At 47.9% G+C, this 25,809-nt stretch overlaps 1 protein-coding gene across 4 annotated transcripts in view; it reads left to right on the plus strand.

The window, feature by feature from the left end:
* The window catches only part of LOC146201211 (telomere-associated protein RIF1-like), a 310,221-nt gene that overhangs the window by 168,757 nt on the left and 115,655 nt on the right, over positions 1-25,809 (plus strand). For 3 of the 4 annotated variants that reach the window (XM_084595678.1, XM_084595679.1, XM_084595680.1), the window contains exons 23-27: positions 13,510-13,677; positions 14,164-14,243; positions 15,044-15,158; positions 20,363-20,557; positions 22,473-23,462. In XM_084595678.1, coding sequence (XP_084451804.1) covers positions 13,510-13,677; positions 14,164-14,243; positions 15,044-15,158; positions 20,363-20,557; positions 22,473-23,462 — 1,548 coding nt within the window. The remainder of the gene's footprint in view (positions 1-13,509; positions 13,678-14,163; positions 14,244-15,043; positions 15,159-20,362; positions 20,558-22,472; positions 23,463-25,809) is intronic. The other variant, XM_084595681.1, reaches the window with a different exon arrangement.

The raw sequence follows: 25,809 nt of genomic DNA on the forward strand, positions 1-25,809 counted from the left end.
CACTTCCTGACAGCTGCTCGACGACGCTCTCCTCGTTCAAGGCAGCTGACTAGTCATTCAGCACAAATCCCGCGTGGCGGAAGCAATTGCGCAGCGTTGTGGGTGCTACAGACTTTCACGCATCAGCGAGCACGCTAAGTGCTCCAAGCAAATCGACAGAGAAGGTTTTCCTACTGTCGAGGCACATGACAACCACCAACCACTGGATCACAACACCGACTCCGATCAGTGCCTTCTCGCTGCCGCATTGCACGCAAGAAAAAAAAATCCTTATAAAATCTGGAAATAGCTTCTTGAATAACTACAACCACCAACTACCAACCACTAGATCACAACACCGACTCCGTTGAGTGCCTTCTCGCTGCCTCGTTGCATGCAAAAAAAAAAAAAAAGAAAACTCATAAACTCCGGAAACAGCTTCTTGAACAACTGAAGCCGATTCAGTTAAATGAGAGCCACAGTAGCGGCAGAACATAGTTCTTGCATCAGCACAACCACGCCTAGGCCTACTCGCTACTCTCGGCAACGCACGGCAAACACACAGAGGAACAGGCAGTCGTAGTGATCACGCTAAAAGAAAAAAAAAAAGCACTCCAGAGGCGAGCAGTGACGGCAGCGACGTTGTGCCGGAAACGGAAGCTGCTAGGCAAATAATATAGCCTCGATCCAGCGTCAGTTTAGCTGAGGAGGGGCACGCAAGGCCGGCACCGGTTTCGAGGCTATTGAAGTAAAAAGTAAACAAACAAGACAGCGGCGACACCGCTCAAAATGTGTGGCAGTTGGCCCAGCTGACGCTTGGAATGTCCGAAAAATCGAATAGCCCTCCTTAGAGTGTTCGAAATTTTGAGCAGTGTAATACATTGACTTTATAAGGTATGTCTTGAGGCCGGGAAGAAGTCTGAATAATCAAGCATGCCCGAAAAATTGGGCGTCCAATAAATCAGTCGTCGACTGTACGTTGCATTTGCATATGATCGACAAATCTGTCTGGTAAATGCAAAGAAAGCTCTGAGCTAGTGCCGCTGACACAAACAAGCCATTGTGCCTAGAAAAAGAGACATAGCCAACTCAAGACCAATACAGATGACATAAGAACAAAAGTGGTTCTGCTCTGGCAAGGACAAATAAACTGCTCCGTTTGCTATTCAACCAGTTTCAACTCCGCTCTTTTGCTTTTCATTTCTTTTTCGTCTGGGTAGCGATATTTACAGACTTGTTACTTACAGCTGCTGTAATTCTGTGTCAAACAAGCATAAATTTCTGAGTGATATTTCACCTGGTGATGTTTTATAGTTTTTGTTACTTTTATGATTTCGTGGCACTTTTTTTACTTGAACCTTGCACAGTAGAATCTCGGTGATACGAATTCGGCTGATACGAAATTCGGTGTGATACGAATTCATAAAATTCCCCGGCCGAATGGCATTGCGTTCAGTGGGCAAAAAATCGGATGTTCCGAATACTTTTTCTTTTCGCTACGGGTGATACGAACTTCGGTATCACGACCGGTCGAGGCCCACGCACACATGCACAGCGAGAAAAGCGTGCGCAGCGGCGCAGCACTGATTGCACGGATCACGCACACGCGCGCGAAAGAAGAAAAAAAAAACTACAGCGGGAAAAAACCGGCTTGGCAACCCGCGGCAGGAGCGAAGTTGGCGAAGGAAGGCGGCGATATCTTGCCCCCCCCCCCCCCCCCCCTCCCGCTCTCTTTCTTTCTCTCCCCTCCCCCCCCCGTATTGTTTTTTTTTTTATCTCGTTGTTGCTGTCTGCTATTTGTGTTGTGCGCACGGCCTAGCGGCCTTCTCCACATTTCTCCGCCGCCCCGCAGGCCACGCTGTTGCGCTTTTCATTGCTTTACGTTGCTTCGTTTTCTCGTTTGTTGAGGCTGACAACGCGTTGATAGCGCGTTGTTTGCGCTCCAGGAATGCCCCCATGACCTGATCCTTGGCCTTGACTTCTTGACCACTCACTCAGCCCTTATTGACTTCCCAACCGGCATTCTACGCTTGGACCTTCCTCTCTGCTCTGAAGACCTCTCCACGCCACCTCGCCTCCGCTCAGCAAAATATTCCCGCCCCCCTCCGGAAGCTGTTGTTTATATTCCTATGTGCCCTTTCCCGCCCGTGCCCGATGGAGACTGCCTGGCGTGCCCAATTACAGACGTCGTCCTGCAGCGTCACGTTATCCTCTCACACCTCATTGTACGCCTATCTCAGAATTGCACCACTCTCCCAGTCCTAAACTTCAGTTTGTCGACCCAAGTCCTCCCTGACTGAATATCATTAGCTGAATTGTCCCTGCTAACCGACTGTGAAGTTCCAGCCCTAACTACCGACCCTCCCTCTGCACCTTGCACAGACCCTACTGCTCCTATGTCGTCGTCTTTACACCGTGATTCTGTTTCCAGCATGATTGCGGCCGACCTGCAACCTGATTCTGTCGACACTCTCTACAAGCTGGTGCTTTCATATAGCGACATTTTTTATTTTGGGGCCCGACCTCTTGGCCGAATGTCTGTTGTAGCCCACTGCATCGACACCGGTGATGTTGCTCCTGTTCACAAGCGACCATACTGTGCCTCTCTTTCTGAGCGCCAGGTGATTCAACATGAAGTTCACAAGATGCTGGCCGACGACATCATTAAGCCTTCAAACAGTCCCTGGGCGTCACCTGTTGTGCTAGTCCAGAAAAAAGATGGGAGCTGGAAATTCTGCGTCGACTATCGCCACCTTAACAAGTTGACCAGAAAAGATGTCCACCCTCTTCCGCACATCGACGATACACTCGATTGCTTACATGGAGCCAGCTACTTTTCCTTTCCTTCATAGACCTTCGCTCTGACTACTGGCGAATTTCCGTCGATGAACGAGACCGCAAAAAAACAGCATTTATCGCTCCTGACGGCCTCTACCAATTTAAAGTCATGCCTTTTGGCCTATGTAACGCCGCTGCAACTTTCGAACGGATGATGGACTCTTTGCTGCGCGGCTTCATGTGAACGTCTTGTCTTTGTTACTTAGACGACGTCATTGTTTTCTCGTCCACTTTTGACAGCCACCTCTCTCGCCTTTCTACCATTCTTGAGCTATTCCTCCACGCCGGCCTTCAACTAAACTCCAAGAAGTGCAGTTTCGGCCATCGGAAAATCAAAGTTCTCGGTCAATTAGTGAATGCTGCTGGTGTCCAGCCTGACCCCGATAAGATTCGTGCCAGTCATACTTTTCCCACACCACATTCATCTAGTGATGTTTGAAGTTTTCTTGGCTTGTATTCTTATTTCCGTCGTTTGGTCCAGAACTTCGCAGCCCTTGCTCGCCCTCTCACCGCCATACTAAAAAAAAGATGCACCTTTCTCTTGTGGCCTTGACCAAGCTGCAGCTTTCTCCGAACTTATCGCTGCTCTCACCAATCCACCCGTCTTGGCCCATTTCAACCCTTCGGCCCCTACCGAACTCCGTACTGACGCCAGTGGTCACGGCATTGGAGCTATCCTTGCTCAGCGACACCACGGCTGCCCCAGAGTGGTTGCGTATGCTAGCCGCCTACTATCTAGGGCAGAACAAAATTACTCTATCACAGAGAGGGAGTGCCTAGCTCTTGTTTGGGCTATTGCTAAACTCCGCCCTTATTTGTTTGGACGACCCTTTACTGTTATCACGGACCACCATGCCTTGTGCTGGCTCATCATCATCATCATCAGCCTGATTATACCCACTGGGCCTCTCCCATATTTCTCCACTTAACCCGGTTCTGTGCTAGCTGCATCCACTTGACCCCTGCGAACTTCTTAATCTCATCCGCCCACCTAACTTTCTGCCGCCCCCTGCTACGCTTTCCTTCCCTTGGAATCCAGTTTGTTACCCTCAGCGACCATCGGTTATCCTCTCTTCGCACTACATGTCCTGCCCATGTCCATTTCTTCTTCTTAATTTCCACTAGAATGTCGGTAACTTGAGTTATTTCTCTGACCCACTCTGCACGCTTTCTATCTCTTAATGTTACCCCTACCATTTTTCGTTCCATAGCCCTCTGGGTTGTCCTCAACTTAAGTAGAACTCTCTTGGTTAGCCTCCATGTTTCAGCCCCATAGGTGAGTACAGGCAAGATGCAACAGTTGTATACTTTCCTCTTGAGCGATACCGGTAAGCTGCTAGTCATAATCTGCGAGTGTTTGCCAAATGCGCTCCATCCCAATCTTATTCTTCTTGCTATTTCCTTTTCATGGTCCGGATCTGCGGTTACTACTTGTCCTAAGTAGACATATTCGCCTACTATTTCCAGTATTTCGCTACCTAATGTAAACTGCTGTTCCTTCCCGAGGCTGTTGAACATTACCTTAGTCTTCTGCATATTGATTTTCAAGCCTACCTTTCTACTTTTCCTGTCTAGGTCATGAATCATTATTTGCAGTTCATCCCCCGAATTGCTTAGCAAGGCAATGTCATCGGCAAATCGCAAATTACTGAGGTATTCTCCATCTACCCTTATCCCTAACTGCTCCCATTCCAAGTCTCTGAATTCTTCTTCTAAACAAGCTGTGAATAGTACTGGGGAGATTGTCTCTCCTTGCCTAACACCTTTCTTTATGGGAATTTTGTTACTTGCTTTATGCAGAACTATGGTTGCTGTGCAGCCACTATATATATCTTCCAGCACTTTCACGTACGGCTCGTCTACCCCCTGATTTCACAATGCCTGCATCACCGCTGAGGTTTCAACTGAGTCAAATGCTTTTTCGTAATCAATGAATGCTATGTATAAGGGCTGGTTATATTCCGAGCATTTTTCTATCACCTGATTGATGGTATGGATATGATCGATAGTAGAGTACCGTTTCCGAAACCCTGCTTGATCCTTTGCTTGATTGCAGTCTAAGGTTGTCCTGATTCTATTAGCGATTACCTTAGTAAATACCTTATAAGTAACAGACAGTAAGCTGATTGGCCTGTAATTTTTAAGGTCCTTAGAGTCCCCTTTCTTGTGAATGAGGATAATGTTTGCATTCTTCCATGGTTCCGGTACCGTCAATGACACCAGGCACTGCGTATACAGGGTGGCCAGTTTTTCTAGCACGATATCCCCCCCGTCCTTCAGCAAATCTGTAGTTATCTGATCCTCTCCAGCTGATTTCCCCCTTTTCATAGTTTCTAGTGCTTTCTTGACCTCGTCCTTCGTCACTGGTGGAACGTCTGACTGTTTTTCCCTACCGCCAATCTCATTACAGTCCTGACTACTTTGGCTACTGTAGAGATCTGTATAGAACTCCTCGGCTGGCTATCTTCACTCAAAGAGCCTACTGGACATTTGGGATGCTGGGCGTTAAGGTTGCAAGAATACACCTTTTCCGTAGTCTACGAATACACCTTTTTCGTGGTCTACTAGTCTGGTTGGCTTCACCAAGATGCAGACTGCTTGTCCTGCCACCCTGTCGATCCTCCCAGCTCTACGGCCTGTGACATTGACGCATGCGTCCTGTCTTTATCGGCCTTTCCCCTTATAGCTGACGAGCAGCGCTTGGACTCCGCGCTCTGGTCTATCATCGACCGTCTGACTACCAGCCAGTCTCATTCTGCCCTCGCCATGTTCATACTCCAAGGGGACGCATTATACCGCCACAATATGCACCTGATGGCGCTGAGCTCTTGCTCGTCGTTCCGAAACATCTGCGCTCCACCATCCTGGAGCAATTTCATTATGCTCCTACCGCTGGACATCTTGGCGTGTCCCGCACATATGACAACGTGCGCCGACGTTTTTACTGGCCGGGCCTCTATCGCTCAGTTCAGTATTATGTGGCCGCATGTGAGCTGTGCCAGCGTCGGAAAAAACCATCCGCATTGCCATCGGGACACCTGCAGCCAATATCCATTCCGACTGCCCCATTTTTCCGTGTTGGTGTTGATTTGCTTGACCCTTCCTGGTCTCTGCGTCGGGCAACAAATGGATCGCCGTAGCGACTGACCATGCTACGCGTTTCGCCATTACCCACGCGATCCCAACCAGCTGCGCTACAGACGTTGCTGATTTCCTCCTCCACGACGTGATACTACAACACGGTGCCCCTTGTGAACTACTCACGGATTGTGGTCGCTGCTTCCTCTGCAGAGTGGTTGACGAACTACTTCGTGTGTGCACCGTCCGCCATAAATTTACCACCGCCTGTCATCCTTAGACCAACGGCCTGACAGAACGCCTCAACCGTATGCTCACAGATATGTTATCAATGTATGTCTCCGGTGACCATCGGGATTGGAACATTAATCTATCCTTTGTAACATTTGCCTATAACTCTTCTTGTCATGATACCGCTGGCTACTCTCCCTTCTACCTGCTCTGGCCGACACTCATTACTCCCCTTTGATACATCGCTACCCACTACTGATGCCGCCACTAGTGCCTGCGCTCGTGATGCCATATCCCGCGCTAAAGATGCTCGCCACATTGCTCGCGACAGGCTCTTTGCCTCACAAGGCTCCCAGCAATCCCTTTATAACAGTCGCCGTCGCGATGTGCACTACGCCCCAGGCTCTCTCGTTCTGCTCAGGCTCCCATCACGCCGGGTGGGCTTGTGCGAAAAACTTCTACCACGGTACACAGGCCCCTACCGTATCTTGTGCCGAGTCACCGACGTCTCATACAAAATCGAACCTTTGAACCCGAAGTCTTCTGCACCACAAGCTTCCGACATTGTGCATGTGGCACGACTCAAGCCGTATTATTCACGCCCTGCTTCGTTTACCTAGAACGCACCGGGACTGCTTTTGCGGCGAGAGGTAATGTTATATGGTGCCCAAGCTGGCATTCAGCAAGTGAAGAGAAGTGTCTGGGGGTGTGGACGAAGACGACGCTGAGTGTTGAGTTGTGCGGCTAAGCGGTGCCCAGCGATTTCAGAGTGGTGTTATTCATCGGTGCGTGATTTCCACTCGTAACAATATTACATTGCTCATAATACCAGGTTTCCATCAACAATATTAATTTAAACTTGAAACTAGCATTGGATGAGTGCATTGCTAGTAGGAAGCTAGCAATGCACTCATCCTTATTACAAGCAGAACGCGTGTTGATGTGCAAAACAGCGTTTTCTGTGGGTTTCTCAACCTGTATGTTATTAGGAAAAGCAAATTCGTGATAGCACATTTTCGATACATGCGGTATCTCTGCTCTGCACTGAAAGCGGCCTAGCAGATCATTTCATGGTCGTTTTTGTTTTTTATCTGCACAGCATCAATGCCATCTGCCGGCTTAGCAAAAATTTTCGCATTGATCGATCAGATGGACTTCCACTGATGCTCTCTTTTCCTTTTGCTAGCCAGGCCAAGCAGACGTTTCAGAGCAGGGCAAAGGTGTTTGTTAACATATGCAGAGTCAGTGCTTTCAAATTCTAGATCAGTGTTAGTGAGGCGCATTTTCTTAGCTTTTCTGAGCGTCACATCTCGCTTCTCTCGAGACTTAAACTGAACAAGAATGGCGTTTTTCCTGCTCGGGCGGGTAAGCGATGGCAGCTATCTATGTCAGCGTCGATCATAGGCTCATTGATAGCCTTTCCAAGTTCGGAAACTATATCCAGAGCACTTTCATCTTCTTTCTGCTCTACACCCTGGATTTCTATGTTCACCTCTGTGAGTACATCTCTAGATGAATAAGGCGTTTCTCCAATTCTTCAGCATTCCTCTCTAGTCTCCCACACCTGGAACAAAGTTTTTCATTCTCTTCCTCTAACTTATGGTTCTTTTCTATTTCATTCTTCAGTTCTTTTTTTTTGGAGCTCTTCGAGTGTTGCGTTCGCGTATTCGAGAGCGTTGTTTGTTTCAACCTGCTCAGCACGTATTTCCCGAATTTCATTCCTTAAAGTCCGCTCAACTGACTCCCTCATCGTCTTCATTTCTTGCTGGAGCTGTTCTTTCAGCTTAAGAAACTGCTCGAATATCGTCCTTCAACTTAGTTAGCTCCTTCGACATCTTTGAACAACAAAAGATTTCAACTTGGCAGCGGAGACGACGTGAAGAAATTTAAGTCAACAGCAATAAGCTGCAAGCACTAACCTGCAGTAAGGTAGAAGAGCGGGTTTAGGTCGACGCTAATTCACGTCGTCGCCACTGCCGTTGCTTCCTTCTCTCTCACTCCTTCGCAATTTCAAGAAAATTAGATAATAACAGGAATTCTAGGACTTGATTGCATGCTCAGGACATGCAGAAAAAATTCAGGACTGCACTTAAGCCTGTTTATGAGGGGAATGGCGAAAGCCACTTTACAGGACTGCTTTCGTTAAGTGCGTCATTGTTATCGGTACTGTCATCATTGACAACTAAATGCACCGTCATTGTCATCACTACTATTACGATTATTATTGCCCCGCCGCGGTGCTGCAGTGGTTAGAGTTCTTGACTGTTCTGCCTAACGATGCTAAATTAGATCCCGGCCATAGTGGCCGCTTTCTGGTGGAAGCGAAAGCAAGATGCCCATGTGCTGTGTGATGTCAGTGAACGTTAACCCTTTCGCTGTTACGAACGTACCGGTACGTTTTCGCACTTCCCCCTCACAGTGTCACTGACGTACCGGTACGTTCTCTATCGTGCGTTCAAAACTTGGCGCTTGGGCGCGAAGATGGCGCGCTTGAACAGGCTGCACCATCTGTCAAATCTTTCTACAAATTTGTATTTTCGCCCCGCATTGTATTGATACTGTAAAAGAAGGCTAGGTCGAGACGGCGAGGTCGTGACGGCAAGGACAGCGAAGCTTTGTCTAGCGTTTTAATCCGATCACGAACCCAGGTGCGCTCTGGAGCCGGCGCCGCGGGACGATGATGATAGTATGTACAAATGAAAGAAGAAGATCATGGCATGTACAAATGAAAGAAGGTCCACAGAAGGCTCACAATACGTATATAGTTGAACCCGGATATATTGAAGGGGATCGCGCAATAGTTCGATATATCGATAATTCGATATACAGAAATCGGCTTGTGACGGCACTTATGCGAAAAAACGATACCGTATTTGTCGCGTAATCAACACACTCCTATAATGAACCCACCCTCCACTTTTACATCCGAGAATTAAAACAAACATTCGTTGAGACCAGCTCGCTCATATGCAAGCGATTGAGCGATCTCAGCGACGAGCGGCAGCAACAGAGCGAAAAATTTCAAACTTGTTGGAACTGCGTCCCTCTCCCTGCTCGAGCCACCACGGCAGCTCAAAACAACATTTCTGTGTCGCCGCAGCCAAAAACGCGAGCGTTTTCGCTTGCATGTCGATAGCGCGCCACTCCGGTCGTCTCATCCACAGCTCATTTCTTGGCAGCGTGCCAAGATGCTACACAGCAATGACGACATGACGTATTTATCTTTTGGTAGCTCCTGCGGTGGCAGGGAGCAAACTTGGCAGAGTGCCCGCGATGGCTTCACTGCACAAACCTGTTTCGATTTATCATGCTGTGCTTGGGGCGGGTGTAGCCCACTGCCACAAAATCATTGGAAAGTGTGATAGCTAAATGCTGTTTGAAGCGAAAAATGCTAAAAGCGTCATGATCGCAGCTTACCGCGTGCTTTCGTTGATTCATACATGCAAGAATAAACAACTGCCGCTTCTTAACGTCCGCAGCCGCCATATCTTACGCTAGGCCGCGTGTACAGCACAATGATAAGAATGGACGACTCTTGCACAAAAAAAAAAAAAAAAAGGAGAGAGAGATCTGCCACTTCTTAACGTCCGCAGGCGCCCTAGCCACGTCAGCCGCCGCGCGCAGAGGGTTCGCAACACACGATGGAGAAAGCGTCCAACGTTCTGTCTGACAACGGGCTGAGCTGGCCTGGCGCATGCGTAGTGCGTGCTACTGCGAACGAAGGCCGGGAGAGAGATATCTCGGCAAAAGAATGGACACACACTTGCGCTTCGCTCTATTGCGTTTTTCCTCTCTCGTTCCCACCCGTTCTATCTGGTTCATTCACGCGCATGGCTTGCAAACGTCATGTGCTGGCACGCGGGAAACGATAACCGCAGATGCGCGTGCCTTTGAGAAATGGGCGCGGGGCTGCCCTAGACCAGCCATCGCCGAACTGTCCCCTCTCATTCCTTCTGCGGGTGGCTTGAAAACGTCACGCGGCAAACGGCAGAAGGTGATGCGATTGTCTTTGGGGAAGGCACACTTTCTAGTGCGTGGTGCGGAGTTCGATATATCGAACGACTGGTGAAATTGAGTTCGATATATGACGCGGCTTTCCTATACTTTTTCATGGGATTTTCAGGGTGATATTCCAGGAGTTCGATATCACCGAAATTTGGTATATCCGGGTTCGACTGTATACTGAAGAGTATGGAGTGACCGCGCCCGCCCCTACCACCTCCTTTGCTGGGGGGCGCGGTCGTTCTGCGTGCGCTACTCTATCGCACTAAGCGATCATGCGGCGCACGCGTTTCGTGGCGCACACCTGCAGTTACGAGTTCAAGGGTTGTTCTGCCATCTGCTGCAAGTTTCCAGGTTCCTATTTTTATTTTGTTGGCATGTCTGCTATGACGCGTCACGTTCAGGGGCTCGCGCCGTTGCCTCTCCAATAGGTCGACACAGGACTCGATCGCTGCTTTCGCTCTCACTTGCTGCGCTCTTGCTTGCGGCTAGCAGCATCAAAGGAGGTTGTTTTAGCCTCTTTCCACCTCCATCTGTCATCTTGATTTCACCACATGCCATTAATCTCTGTTGTGCGAGCCACCAAAAGTGCGCCCTCCGTGCGCACTTTTACTTTCGGATGACTGACCGCGCGGGACCTTCGACTGCGAACTGGGCGATGGCTCTTTTGATTATAAATACGAGTCGGGCTCGGATTCGGTCTCTCAAGAAGTATCGAGGAGCTTTTTCTGATACAATTGAATCCGGTTATATCGAACCCGGATATATCGAATTTTGGTTATATCGAACTCACGGAACATCCCCTTAAAAATCCCATGTTAAAGTATCGGAAAGCCGCGTCATATATCGAAGTTAATTTCACCGGTCGTTCGATATATCGAACTCCGCACAACGCACTGGAAAGTGGGCCTTCCCCAAAGACGATCGCATCACCCTTGGCCGTTTGCCGCGTGACGTTTTCAAGCCACGCGCGGAAGGAATGAGAGGGGACAGTTCGGCGACAGCTGGTCTGGGCAGTGCACATTCCCCAAAGGCGCGCGCATCTGCAGTTATCGTTTCCCGCGCGCCAACACATGACGTTTGCAAGCCATGGGGGTGGGTGTGCCCATCCTTTTGCCTAGCTATCTCTCTCCTTCATCACGCGCTACGCATGCGCTAAGCCGGCTCAGCCCGTTTTCAGACAGGCGTCGGACGCTTTCTCCAGCGTGTTTGCGAACCCTCTATGGCGCCTGCGAACGTTAAAAAACGGCAATTTCTTTTTTTTTTTTTTGCTAGTCATCCTTTTTTATCGTTGTACTGTTCCGACGTTGAGAAACGGCAGGGTTGTTTTTTTGTTTTGTTTTGTTTTGTTTGCGGGAGTCGTTTATTCTTGCATGTATGAATCAACGAAAGCACGCGGTCAGCTGCTGCGATGATGACGCCCGCCCCAAGCGCGGCGTGATAAATCGAACCAGGCTTGTGCAATCAAGCCATAACAGGCACTCTGCCAAGTTCGCTCCCCGCCACTGCAGGAGCTATCAAAAGATAAACGCGCCCCGACGTTATTGCTGTGCAGCATCTTGGCACGCTGCCAAGAAATGAGTTGTGGATGAGATGGCCGACACGGAGTGACGCGCGCCATGGACATGCAAGCAGAAAACGCTCGCGATTTCTGCTCTGGAAACCTTGTTTTGAGTGCCGCGGTGGCTCGAGCAGCGAGAGGGACGCAGTTCCAACAAGTTCGAAATTTTTCGCTCTGTCGCTGCCGCTCGTCGCTAAGATCGCTTGCATGTGAGCGAGCTGGCCTTAACGCATTTTTTTCTTCAAATTTTCGGTGCAAAGGTGGAGGGTGGGTTCATTATGCGAGTGGGTTGGTTACGCGACAAATACTTTATCGGTTTTTCGTATCGTAAGTGCCGTCACATGCCGATTTCTGTATATCGAATTATCGATATATCGAACTTTTTCGCCATCCCCTCCGAGTTCGATATATACGGGTTCGACTGTATTATCCTCATTTACCTAATTTATAATCAGGCTGATAATGATAATAAGGGTAATTAACAACACCTGCAGAAAACTGAAATGTGCATATTCCTTTGACTATGTTATTTGTATAGCAATCATAATCAAAAATAAATCGCTATGCTCGCTCCCTTATATGCTCGTTCCCTGATACCAAGCCGACACTGGGGGTGCGTCACGGCCAGAAACGCCCGACAGCGAAAGGGTTAAAGAACCCCAGGTGGTCAAAATATTCGGAGCTGTCTACTACGGCTCCTCTCAGAGCCTGAGTTACTTTGGGATGTTAAGCTCCATAAACCAAACTGAACCTGTTATTGTTATTACTAACTGCAGCATTATTGTTACCGCTACAACTAAATCTTGCCCCACTACATTCTTTGTTCTCTATTCAGAAACGTGCAGAGTACACCCACTGGGAGTCATGCTGGTCTTTGAGCAAGTGTGAACCCAGTACAGTGTATCGGCAGCTTATTGGCACAGCAGCAGACGGCACGATGGCCTGTGTTGGTCTGTGACATCACCAAGCATTTCAACATGGCAATTCCTGTCAGTGGGGGGAGCTTCGCGGTGTCAACTTCAGCTACTTATTTCAAAATAAAGAATTTGTCTAAGGTGCTCAAATTTGCAAATAAACAGTAAGGTCCAGCATTGTCTGCCAGACTACAAAACTGCAATGTTTTGGATGAGCATGGGACGGCCCCTTTAACCGCTGAGACCCTGCAGAAGGGCGAGTGACTAGTGGTAGTGCATCGAGCATTCATTCCATTTGGGGGTAGACACTTAAGTTTATGACGTGAGAGTGTTGCTAGCTCCCACCTGCAGCTTCCCTTGGAGATCATTATTCGCATATATGCACTTTGCTCTCTCTTAATTTGAGCCCGTAATGTTTCGCGTGCACTCATTAGCATATAGTGGTTAACCGTTGCATCATGGGGAGGAATGTGAGGCCTATCTCTAGCCAAGCCGCATAAATGGGAAAACTGCGACTCCAGACCTCCTGCCTGCTAGTGCCACTCGGCCTTAGTTGATTAATGTGATGAGCTGGTAACCCAGTTCTGGTGTTTCTGTTGCCTATTTATTGCATTGGGTTTTCCCCCTTCTTTTTGCATCTTTATCTGTGTCCCCCCCTCCTTCCTTACTGGTTGCGCCGCACTGTAGTGGCTCAGTGTTCTGGGCACTCGGGCATTGGATCAGAGAACCTTGGTTAAATCCCGGCTGCATTGGCTGCAATATGTGATAAGCGAAATGCAGTAGGCACCCGTACACTATGCAGTGTCAGTGCATGTTAAAACACCATCATGGCAACGCATCATCAAGCCTACACGGCAAAGGGGGGGTCATTTGGTGGCAGACGGTTACCCAGGGCCTTTGTCGCAGGATTCCTTGGTGCCAGATGCCCAGCTGCCCAGGACGCCTCCAAAGAGGGAGCGAGTTGCACCATCCACACCCAGCTCGACAACACGCCCCACGATCCTGCGGGTGCGGCGCGCATCCCCACGGAGCTCCCCACGGAAGCGGCGCTCCCTCTACGACTTTCGAGCTGAGGTGCACAGTTTTGTACTCTCTCCAGTTGGCCAAGCTTGCATCTGTCCTCGGGACTCTGTCCGGAAACAGAACCATCGGGGATGCATGCAGGCAGCTCCAGGCTGTTCATTGGAGTGCATCGAGGGGCTTCAGCTGCAGCACTTGCTGTCTTCACAGGGGGAATTATCTTTAGCTAGAACACTATATCAACTATCTGCGATACTCTAGTCTGCTTTCCCTCATCAGGAGCACGCAGCAGTAAGCGATGTAAACCTTTCTCATCAATGTGCAGATATGCCCGTTGCTGCTCCTGAGTTCTGCATGGTTGGAGCATATTCTCTTTGCTAACACTTGCTTTCCTGAACCTGTACTAAAGCAGCCTGCATTCATTTTCTTCACTAGAGGCGTTGTAATGGTGAAAACCGTTCAGTGTGACACTGTTGCTCGGGACCTTGCTGTTTTCTTTGCTTGAAATAAAATGCTAAACAGTTATGCCTGGCTTTTCAGGAGTTTGTAGAGGTGAGAGAGTCAGCCGAGAAGAAGAGAGTGCTGACTGAGCACCAGAGGGAAGTCCTTAAGGAGCGGAGGTGAGAAGCTCTCCTCTCGGGAGCTATTTTTGCTTGTATTGCAGCCCTGATTGACACTGTTGTAGTTTGTGTAGGCTTTCAGTTCATGCTGGCCATTTCACTAGTTCCTTTCAAGCCGTGGTCAACAGAAATTCATTTTTTGTTTCTTTATGCTTGCGGTTGGGCAGATTTCAGTCGCAGCTAGGGTAGTGCGAAATGATTATGCTGGAGTGTTTACTTACTGTGGACCGGGTATGGGATGTCTGTTAAGATTAGGCCACTACACTCACTAGTTTCATTTAATTTATTTTCATGTACTCTGGAAGACATGCAGTATGAAAGGAAAAGCTGTATTTAGGCAGCTTGGCAATGCTCTCACCTCCTTTACAAGTGCAACAGGGGCGGACAGCAGAGTTGTCGCGACAAGAAAAAAAAAACTTCTTTAGCAGATTATTTCAAGGCATGTGGAAGTCTGCAATCATAACAGTATTTGCAACAAAGCAATAGCAAATCCGTACAACCTAAAAATACTTGTTACATAATTTGATGAAAAACAAAGTAATCTGAAAGCTCAGATTCCATATCTCTACTATCCCATATCTTCAGCTGTTTCCATATCTTCTACTATTGATTGTCTAGTTCTGTTCCTCCTGAACTTAGCACACCTGGTTAATTCTGACTTGAGGTGAAGAAACTAGAAAAACGATGGAAATGATTCGAGTGCAGGTAATAAAGTTGGCTTTCGATATTGGCTTGAGGCCCATAGCGTTGCACTGCTGCTCACTTCTTCTGCAGTTGAGTGTTGCTGTTGATCTGTGCAGGTCTCTGCCCGCCCTGTACAGCAACCTGTCCCAGAGTGGTCTGGACAGCCAGGACTCTGAAGAGACTCCGCAGTCTGAAGACATGGACAGTGCACCTCCTACCAACCGTGCAGAGGTCAGGGTGTCGTTTTATTAGTTGTTCATTCAGTCGCTCGCTATACCCACAGCACCAAGGAAAATTATCTCTAGGGGTGGTTTTATTTATGAGTTGTCACACATAGAGAAGGGGCTTACCAGAAAAGCACCTATTACATCACTTACAGGAGTGAAGTGCTGCTCCATTCTGCTCCAAACTGCTTTTTCTGCTCCATCCTGCTCCAAAGCACAATATTGCTCCAAAACTGCTCAAATTTGGCTGCCTCATTGTTTTGTCATCAAATTTAATGAAACACTGTTTTGCCGTTCGGTGGGTCAAAAATGATATTGCCTATGCAAAATGCCATTCAGTGCAATTTTATTAGCCAACTGTGATAAGCACAGCATGGTGATGGCATCTTGTTAGTTGCGCACATACGGTGTAAGGGCCACCCTAGTAAACATGATGGCAGCAGTATCTCTCACTGAGCCTAATATATTTTTCATAAATTGGAAGAGCATGGAGCCTAATAAATGTTTGTTCACGAGTAAATTTCAAATGAAGTAATTTGCGGGAATGGATTGCCAAAGAAATGCTCTTTGCATGTTACATAGAACTTTCTCTCAGCTACCACGAGCCGTTAGGAAACTTGTCTGGCTACGAAGAACTACACAAGTTGTTCTAATGGTTCTGCTTTGAAAACAAGCAGGTACTTCATCATTGAGGCTATCATGCCTATGCTAGGCAAAAGCTTACTTGAACTGCTATAGGAGCGATTCCACTTAGGTGTCAATCACTAAAAGTGCTCTCAGGAGTGTTTGAAAGCCATAAAGGGCTTATTGCCAGCATGTTGAAATTAAAGGAGTATAGACACCATTTTTTGAAGCGTCGGAAGGAATACGATTGCTTTCCTGGTTATACAGAGATGCTCCCCAAGCAATCCCAGCCTCGCACCTTTCCGCGAAGATATTTTAATTTGATTTTAAAAACAAGCCAGGCAAGTACTCTGTTTTTCAAAACACATTGGCATCGACATCTCTGTGACGAAAACATGTACATAGGTAAACAACATGACGTCATCAAACAACTGTGACGTGGAGTCGGCAAAGCAAAGAGCAGTGACGACACATGGCCGGACTCGAACAGCGCCGCCGCCGCTTCCGGCCGTGCCCTGAGAAAGAACTCCGCTTCTGCTCGCTTTACTCGATGGCTTCTTCGTTGGTGCATGTTACAATTACCTCACCGGTGCACGTATGGAGACTGCCTGCTAAACTCAGGCCCCAACAGCATGCCTGCACAAGTGCAGGGCTTACGGCAACGGTGCCTGTCGATAGCGCGCCGGGAACATACTGCGCCGCTCCCTGCCTACCCTAGACGTCGCTAGCCCTAGCTGGTTTCACATCGAAGCGCCAGCGAAAGGCGCTTCGGAACAAGCTAATGCTGTAAAAAACGTCGGAGTTTAGCGCCGCTTTACTGGCAAGCCCATCTCGTAAAATAATTTCTTGCTTTGCGCGACGCCTTCAGCAGCGGAGCTAGCTGACATCAGGTGCGTCGCACCGGGCAGCAGCTGTCGGAAAAAAAAAAAGTTCGCTTGTATCACTGTAAATATTTCTACCAGGACCTCCGTATTGGCCGAATAATCCTCGCAATTTAATCGTGACTGATAGTCCTATGTACAAATAGCTATGTAAGCGAATGAACAGCGATCTGCGATAGCTAGATTACCGATAGCGGATGCTGAGGCAGCTATGAATTGGGAGCCGATCGCGGCGGCCACGGCTTTAGACACCCAGATTGCCTTGACTGCGCCAGATGGCGCCACATGCTTGGACGGCGGCACGCAGGCCTGCCGCGTCGGGACCAATCGGCGCGTGAACAGGCGTGAGCACGGGAGCCATCGGGAGAGCTTACGGGTTACGGTGGCTGATCGCATCATCACTAAAACATTTTTTTAGAACAGCTTGGCTCAGCGTCGGCCAACCGGACTGATAAAGCAGCATCTTCACGGTTCCTTTGTTCAACATTCCTACCAGTTGACATTTCCTGCGCGTCAACCCACCAAGCTTTCGTGGCTGCTGCTGATTCCTGCTTCGTCGCATGAGTCGCAGGCGAGCGGGTCGGGATTAAAGTGCCCGGCAATGTTAGTAACATCCACGCTACTGGGCAAAACAACGTCGCAGTACTAATTCTGCTACGCTGAAGCGCTGCTCGACGACGATATTTTCGTGCACGTGCGACAGCAAGCAGACGAAAGACGCGACCCGAATGCGTCATCAGATTTTGTGTTTACGCGATCACCAACCTTGCCAGTAGGGAGCGCTCGTGTGGCGTTCTCGTATCTTTGACGTCATCGCGCGCTCGTATCTGGAGAGATCGAAACCGAAACTGGCCCTGATAAATGCACTGATAACAAATTAATTGATCTGTGCTGGGGCTTTTTGGGTCGCAGTCCCTCTGTTTTGGACCACTGTGGATCGATTAAAGCAAAAATACCGGAACAGAAAATGTACGTGTCTATACTCCTTTAAGGAAGTTCATGGCACTGCCAGAAGCCTCTGTCAGAAGCTGTCAGAAGCTGTCAAGTAAGGAATCTGACAGGGAAGACGCTACCCTTGAGTGCCGCCTACCCTCCCTGAAGGCAGTACTGATCGGTGCCCAGAAATTTCACTACAGACATAGGATCAAGAAGCACATGCACAAGATAGAGAATGGAAATGTGCTGCTCATTGATGTGAACTCTATTTGTGGTGCTTGAGCACGTCAAAGGGGGCTTCCTCTCTGAATCTATGAAGTCAAAATAGTGAAAAGGTTTTAGTTCAACCTGGTGATTAAATTTGATGAAGTAACAAGGTTGACGACTGGGCGAGTTGGGTAGTTGTGCCACTCTCGTCTTGTTTGCTTCTCTTCTCTGTGTTGTGTCTTTTGGCTGGTTTAAAATAAAACCTGATCAGTTGGGAAGTGTAAAAGCAAGCATTTCATTTGTTGCTAGTCTGTTCCAAAGTTTTACTCAGGTTGCGCTATTTTAAGGATCTTTGCATGTTTTGGCTGTTTTTCTTATCTTGTCAGAGAAGCGTGCATACTCAATAACGTTGAATAAAAGGTAATCAGATTGGATTTTTTTATCTCAGAAAGCAAAAATTGACATTATTAAAAGCATTTGAGCCTAGAAGCATGTTCCAAAACATAATTCAAGTGCTCCAAATTTCTCGTTTTATTGCTCCAAAGCTGTTCCAAAATGGCTTTATTACTGCTCCCTGAGCTGCTCCAAAATGCTTGAGCCTGCTTTCACCCCTGCACTTGCCACTTTCGTGAAAAGTCAGGAAACGCTAAGAAAAAAATGGGGGAGAGAGTACATACAGTAAAGCCTCATTGAACCGTAATTGGTCAGAACTCAGAAAAAGTGCATGCTAAACAATCGTACAGTTACCTAAACTGGAATAAAAATCACCCACTTATCTGCCAGAAAACAGAAACCAAAGCATTTTGTACTGTTTTTGTGAGCCCCCCCTCACCCCCCTTTTTTTTTTCTTGCCGTGAGTAAATAACCCTACGGTGTATGGAGTGAAAAAATAAAAAGCCTATCTTTGAACAGCTCGGTGCCACGAATGCGCTTCGACTTTCAATGTCTTCATGTTGCTGTGCTTGCTTCTGTTGTGTCTGTGTGCTGGTCTCATGTGTCTGTTTTTGCTTTTTCATTTTAGCTGTGTTTTATTTGTTTTGGTGCTAGGCTGCTGACCTGAAGATCACTGATGAAATCATGCCACATCTTTATTTGAGTGAATACGAAAACACATTTTGTGGCATCGCTGCACATGAAGAACACAGGTGTTCGAAATTGGAGAGTGTTGCAGTTGAACATTATCTGGTCATCAAGGCAGAGGCACTAGGACGCCCACAGCAGGCCTGAGAAAATTTGATGTGACCACCCGTGAATTTGCATCGTATGAACGAATCAGGACACAGTGGCTAGGTGTTGCGCTTTCACAGCGACAGCATCCCTGTTTTTGTTTTGTTCATGGAGGCAGAGATGTGCTAGATGATTGACAAACTGGGTGCAGCTGTGTCTTTTAAATCGTGCGCAGAGCACCTGCGTGTTTGTGCCTTTGAAATGGTGCCTCATTTCCGCCTCTGATCAAGCGTTTCAGCTTGAAGATTAAGCCTCATGGGTGGTGCACGGCATCCGACTTTGGGCAGCGACCAGACTTCTTTACGAGATTGTCATCACTGTTGCATAGATGCATTTGGACAAACATGTGTATCTGATCAGCGAATAGGAAAATAAATAAAAAACTAGGAAATCTCCAGACAGTCGAAATTGCTCCGTAGCTCTCCACTATGGTGCCTTTCTCTCTTTCCACTTTCACTCGCACCTGCCTCCCTACCCTTATAGTTTGGTTCAAATGTGCACGGAGAAGTGTGACAGGTCCTGCACCTTTCTTTTATTATAAACCAGTTTACATTTTTTAGGTATGTTTTGTGCATCACTGCATCAGAAGTGAGTGTTTAAATTTGCAGAACCATTCCTGCTAAATTTTTTGGTCAGAAAAAGAGAAATCAATTGCTCATGCAGTGCTCTGGGATGCTTTACTCATCATTTCCAAAGTTGACCCCAGGCTGCCTTGCAGAAAATCGGATCTACTATTCTGCTGGTGCTGAGATGAAAGTCAAAGACAAACACCACCTGTTGATAATTTGGGCCTGGTGTAGCTAAACATGAATGAACTTTGTTTTTGCTCGCAAACGTGTCAAGTGTCAGTGCTGTAAAATACTGAGAACATCATTTCCGCTGAGAAGGCCAGTACAAAGCAACGACGCCATATTTACAGCGATCACTTCGCTGTGAATGGCTTTATGCAAAGTTTAAAAATGCTCCTTCAAATGAGTGATGTAAAAATCTTAAACAAGAACTGGAGTACAGTTCTGCAACATACTGAATGGCTTTGCCTGTCAAGAAGCGGCCCTAGTGGTCAGGGCATTTAGTACCATCTTGCAAATTGAATAATTTGAATAGGCTTAGTAAAGAAAGAGTTAAGTAGATGTTCTTGCATTGTTTAGCTTATCTACAATCTCACCTCAACGGGACTGTAGTGCATTTTGTACATGTGCATGAGGATGGCTTTCAAGCCAGGGAAGGGCTAGGCTTTTTTTTCCCCCTGAGAATTGGCCAGGGTCGAAGAACACATTTGGGATGACAGAAGCTTGGATTCATCATGCACTTTATGTGATGTGTGTGATCCTTTCAGAATCCAGCTGTGCTGCGTACACCTCTGATTGTACTGGACTCTGAGAGTGATGAGGATGTGAACCTGCAATCCTCCCAGCATAATGGTACTCTGGAGCCGCAGGACTCGCTGCCACCAAACACAGTCAACAGGGTTGTCGTGCCTGAGACTCAGCAGGACTCTGCGCCTGGGCAGACTCCCCTGGACCCAGCCAAGGCAGGGCCAGTTTTCACTTGGGGTTGTATGCAGCAGCTTGAGGGGGAGGGGGCAGGGTGCTTTTTGTTTCTATTATGATCTGGTTTTTTCGTTGGCCTCGTCGCCTTTGATGTGCTTTGAGGTATTAAGGCTACAGCTCATTAAGGGGGAGGCTACCCTTGAACACCGACGTTTTTATTTCTTGAGATATCTGAATGAAATTTTCAGGGTATGCTCATAATACAAACATTTGAAGAACTACCAAGTTTCATGGAGCTGGGCTCATCGGTTCTCAAGTTAGAGGAGTATATCAAGATAGTTTACATAGGTCTCTAGGTGCAGGCCTGGAGAATTTGCAAAATGTGCTAGCAGTGTGAAATTTGTTATGGTCATTCCTGGATATTTTCCCCAGGGCAAGACAATTTCCTTTTTCCAAATTTCCTCTCTGGAAAATTTCAGTACAGCCCCAAATTTAGTGTTAAAATTTACACCTGACTTAATGATATTTTAATTGACTACCCCTAATTACACATGAAATATTTTGAAGAAGACGAATTGTCTTGCCCTCAGAAATTTACTTAAGTATGTCGCAAAAAGAAACTCATGAAAATCCAATAAGCGGTTCTTGAGATATGACTTTCCCTAGCAGCCACACTGTGCAAAAAATTGATTCTGAGAAAACAGCTCTCAAAGGTTGAGAGAATAATAACTTTTTGTTTCTAAAGTTATTATGGTGAAATTTTTAGGACAGGCTCATGACATTAACAAATTAAAAACCACCAAGTTTTATAGAATTGTGCATGCTAGTTCTCAAGTTACAGAAGCATATCAAATTGGTTCGAATAGGTCCTTTATATCAGGCCTGGAGAAATTGCGAAAGGCACTGGCATTGTGCAATTTGTCATGCTGATTCCTAGATAGGTTCCTCAGGAGAAGACAAAGCCCTTTTCCTAAATTTTCTTGCTGAAAAATAGCATAGCACTGGATTTTTTGTTATCAATTAGACCTATGTTGATTAATAAAATTAATTATGACGAATTCCAGACATAACATTTTAAATACATGGGCTTGCCTTGCCCTCAAAAATTTATTCAGGTACAGTCGAGCCCACTTATAATGGCCCTGTTTAAGATGAACACTTGCTTATCACGAGCAAGTCCGGTGCGGCCGTCAAAATATACATTAGGGCTATGGCGCTCCGTCTCGGCTACAACGAACATCTGTGCGACTAGCTGATCGGCTACAGCGAATGTCTTGGTGCCGCGGACCACTTTCCACATGCTCAGATCCGTCGATCCTGTACTCTGCAAGCTGCGACAGTCGGCATTCCCGATTCCCCCGCGGCATTTCGCCCAAGGCATGATGGGCGGCGTAAACGCAGCAAGCGGCTTCCCGGTTTATCTTTCGCGGCTTCCCGGTTTATCTCTCGCAGCATCTCGCCAGAGGAACGAGGAGCGGCCCAAACGCGCCAAACGACTTCCCGGGTTATCTTCCGTGGCATAGTGCCGAAACGAAAAAAAAAAAAAGAGCTAGCCAAGTCTGCACTGAACGCGTGTCGCATCTCGAGGCATCGTGAGCTGCAGACTGGAGCCGCTAATGCTGTTGCATCGTATATTTAAAGATGGGGAATGTTAGTGGGCCCCATAGTTTTCATCTTTTGTCATAGAACATAATGCTTTATTTTTGATGAGAGCAGCTTCTGTGACACTTTTGGGGGTGTGCGGTTGATTACTAGCCAACTTCTTTTTGACCTCGGCTCCACATTTCTCTTTGTTGCTAGGAAGCAAGTTCTTCCCTCGCTCCCTTCAGTGCAGTTCACTCGACTCCCTGTGCATGTTTCTTCACAGTGTCACAACCAGGAAGTCCTTATTAGAGTTTTGTGGAGGCCAGCCAGTGAGGGAAGGCAGCCATTGCAATGTGTTCTGCCTGTGTGCAGGCTCGGGAGCCTTCCAAGGCCAATCCTGCTGTGGCAGGAGGCAGTCCCCGTGTCCACCGCCCCAGGGCCAGGCTGTCATTTGCCCGGCTGCCCACTCCTGGCAAGGAAGATGTGCCTGGCAGTACTGAGGTGGTGCCGAGCTCCCAGTCGACCATCGACTCTTCAGACGATGAAGTGGGGTCAGAGTGCCAGTCCCTCGAAGGCCCAGAGAAGAGGCCAGCAACAGTATGGGTGCAGGACAAGGGGAGTGGTCGTCTGGTTGCCAGCCAGTCTTACGGAAGCCCCGAGACGCAGACACGGGAGTGTGCATCACTGCTGCAGAGTGGACCTGACCAGTGGCATGGCCTCTTCTTGGAAGAGGGCATCGCTCCGCTGGGCAACAATGAACCCGAGAAGCCTTCTCTAAATGGCTTGTCCAGCAAGCAGTCAGAAGAGCCACTCATGGTTGCACCGGAGGAATGCGCCAATGATGCGGACGTGGCATGCTCGATGAAGTTGCCACCGATTGACACTGAGGCAGAGGAGCCATTGGCAAGTGAGCAGCCTGCCAATGAGGAGCATTCTCCAAGCCAAGAGTATGCATCTACTCCAGTTTCTGATGTCACGGTCAGCCAGGAATATGCCCTGCACCTTAGCGAGGCATCACCCTCATGCTTCAGTGCAAGCACCGAGTGCATCACTCAGACACCGGAGGAATTGAGCGAGGTTATGGTCTGCTCCGAAGAGACGGAGCCAGTCGAGCTGGCTTCCGAGACCGAAGAGGACGGGGCGGCCGTCCAGGGAGCTGATTCTGGTCGAGAAGACGACCTAGGTGCCTGCATGGTGCAAGAGACGGAAGACAACGGCAGTGCCTCCACAGAGGAGTTGTCGAGGGTGCCCTCATCTGAGGAGAGCTCGCCCCTACGGGAAAATGCTGTGAGGGGAGCACGCAAGCGCAAGTTGCCTTCACAAACGACATCTCCCATCGCCAGCCGCCTTCGTGCCAAGCAGGTGGGTCTGCACAGCTCACTTCTGCATCAATGGTGTCAGCAAAGAGGAAACTGTGGCAGCTCGTTGCTGCGGAGGCCACAGAGGCATAGGAGAAAAAATTGGGGGTCAGAGGCATAATGAGAATTGGGGGTGTCCAATTTGAACGAGCCCTAAAGTTTGCTGTGTACTGAGACTTTTGAGTCCATTGATGACATTTGCATTTGCAGTGCTATACTTGAAATATGACACAGTCAAGTTTGAATCGAGTTCTTCATGTGTTTTATAAGCACGAATGAAGTCATTTCAGGTGGTGCCATCTATTTGCACTGAAGTTTAGCATGCTTCAATCACTTGGTGAAAGTTAGTTTTTCGTTGCTGTTATCATGCAGCTGCTGCATGGGTCTCTAATGTATATTAGAGCAAACATATTCTAGAAGTTTTGCCTTACCCGGCATTGAATATTTTGGCTGCCATAACCTACCATTAATTACTAGAATATTGTCTCACGAGTTGTGGCTGCGATGGCGAAGAGCAGCATACCCACAGTTAATCACATTTTAATTTCATACTCGCGCCTTAAAGAACTTCTTAACAATTTCCTGTCTGTGGAAAAAGTGGTGGTTTTTGGGGGATGTCATTAATATTTTTTCTTTAACCGTTTGAGGGTCGAATTGTTCTGAAAAACACTCCAGATGGTCAAATTATTTTATTGCAGATTTTGAAAGTTCAATGTGAGCAAAGTCAAGGAAAAGTTGTAGAAAATTATTAGGAACCGTAGTTTGGAATGAACGTTGCTCCAGAGTGCAAACTCGGGAACCTCAGGAAACCACAAGGAGAGCAGGAATACCTCGTAAGCGTCGATGATAAACAAGCTAACAGCAGCCCCAATAAAGATAGAAATCGGTTTCTGTGGCCCCTGTACCCGAAGGGGCCATAAAGATAAAAATCAAGTTTTGCTCGCCTTCATTGCGATCACCCGGGGGGGGGGGGGGGGGGGGTAATTGAAACCATGCAAGGGCCTTGCCGCTGACCGGATCACAAGCTGCAGCTAGGAATCAGTTCTGTTTATCCCCTGCACTGAAGCGCCCATACAAATAGAAATCAAGTTAAACCGCGATAGGGCGGCGGTGTTGCCGCAGACCAGGCTGCAGCTAGGAATCACTTGTGTTTATCTTCGCAAGAAGGCAGCACCATTTGTAAGCCCTAGGAGGTGGCAGCACCTCCCAGTGAGCATGCATCGTCATTAGAGCGTGAAATTTCAAACGAAAGATTGAAACCGTACCGGTACAGCAAAAACCTTTCAGGACGGAAAACCGCCGCAGTACATGTACGGCGAAAACCCTCAAAGGGTTAATTAAACTCGCTTGGTACGGGAGTGTCTAGTATCAAATTGTAAAGGAGGAATTCCTCTTCCCAATGGTATTACAGTCAACGACCGAATTTTCGGACGCCCAAATTTTCGAACATGCCCGATATTCCGGACGTCTTTGCGGCACCGTCACGAGCCCCATAGAATCAATGTATAAGGGCGTCTGAAATTTTGGATGCTCGGACCCATCGCCATTCAATTTTTCTGACTTTTTGACGTGACGTAAGGTTTGAAACCGCAACTGCGTCATACAAAGCTGCCATTTTGGCTATCTTCCAGTCTGTGCAAGGTCAATTTCTACCATGGTCTACGTACCATGTCACAGCTTTGAACAACTAGCCGTACTAGCCATCACACACCGATTTGGTCTGGCCACTCTGGCTATGCGCCTCTTCCGGAGTTTCCGGAAGCGCCGTCGACGCCGCGATCGTTTCGCCTTTTCGTTGTGCAGACTCATCGCAGACCACATGGTGCTTCGCTAAGCTGGTGCATGGTTTTGCTACGTGCTGCGTATTGTGTCAAGTGTGCTCTGCGACGTTAGGCCTAGGTGCTTTGACACTTCGCAACAGGAGGATTTTGCTTGCCCGCGATAGCCCCCACTCCGTCCTCGTCGTCCTCGCCGATGGCATCGAAGCGCGGAAAACAGTACCGTTGGTTAACCATGGAGAAGAAAGCTGCCATTATTAAATAATTAATGAGCAGACGATCGCCGGCTGACGTGGATTTCGCCACGCAGACTTCGCACTCACCACAGTGGCAGCAGACTTGCCTGAATGTGACAACGTGATTGACATGTGCCCGCCCATGGAGGACGCGATCAACGACCTCCACTCTGCTGGGATTTCCATACTGACGGAAATAACTTTTGAACAGTTTGTCGACGCTGACAACGAGCTCGACTTCTGTGCAGAACTGACCGATGAGGAGCTAGTCCGTCAGGTTGTGGAGGATTCGGAAGACCCCGATGTTGAGAATGAGGAGCCTACAAGCGCCGAGTTA

This window comes from Amblyomma maculatum, chromosome 2, assembly GCF_055883805.1.
Source record: "Amblyomma maculatum isolate TAMU_Amacu chromosome 2, ASM5588380v1, whole genome shotgun sequence".
Classification (NCBI taxonomy): Eukaryota; Metazoa; Arthropoda; class Arachnida; order Ixodida; family Ixodidae; genus Amblyomma; species Amblyomma maculatum.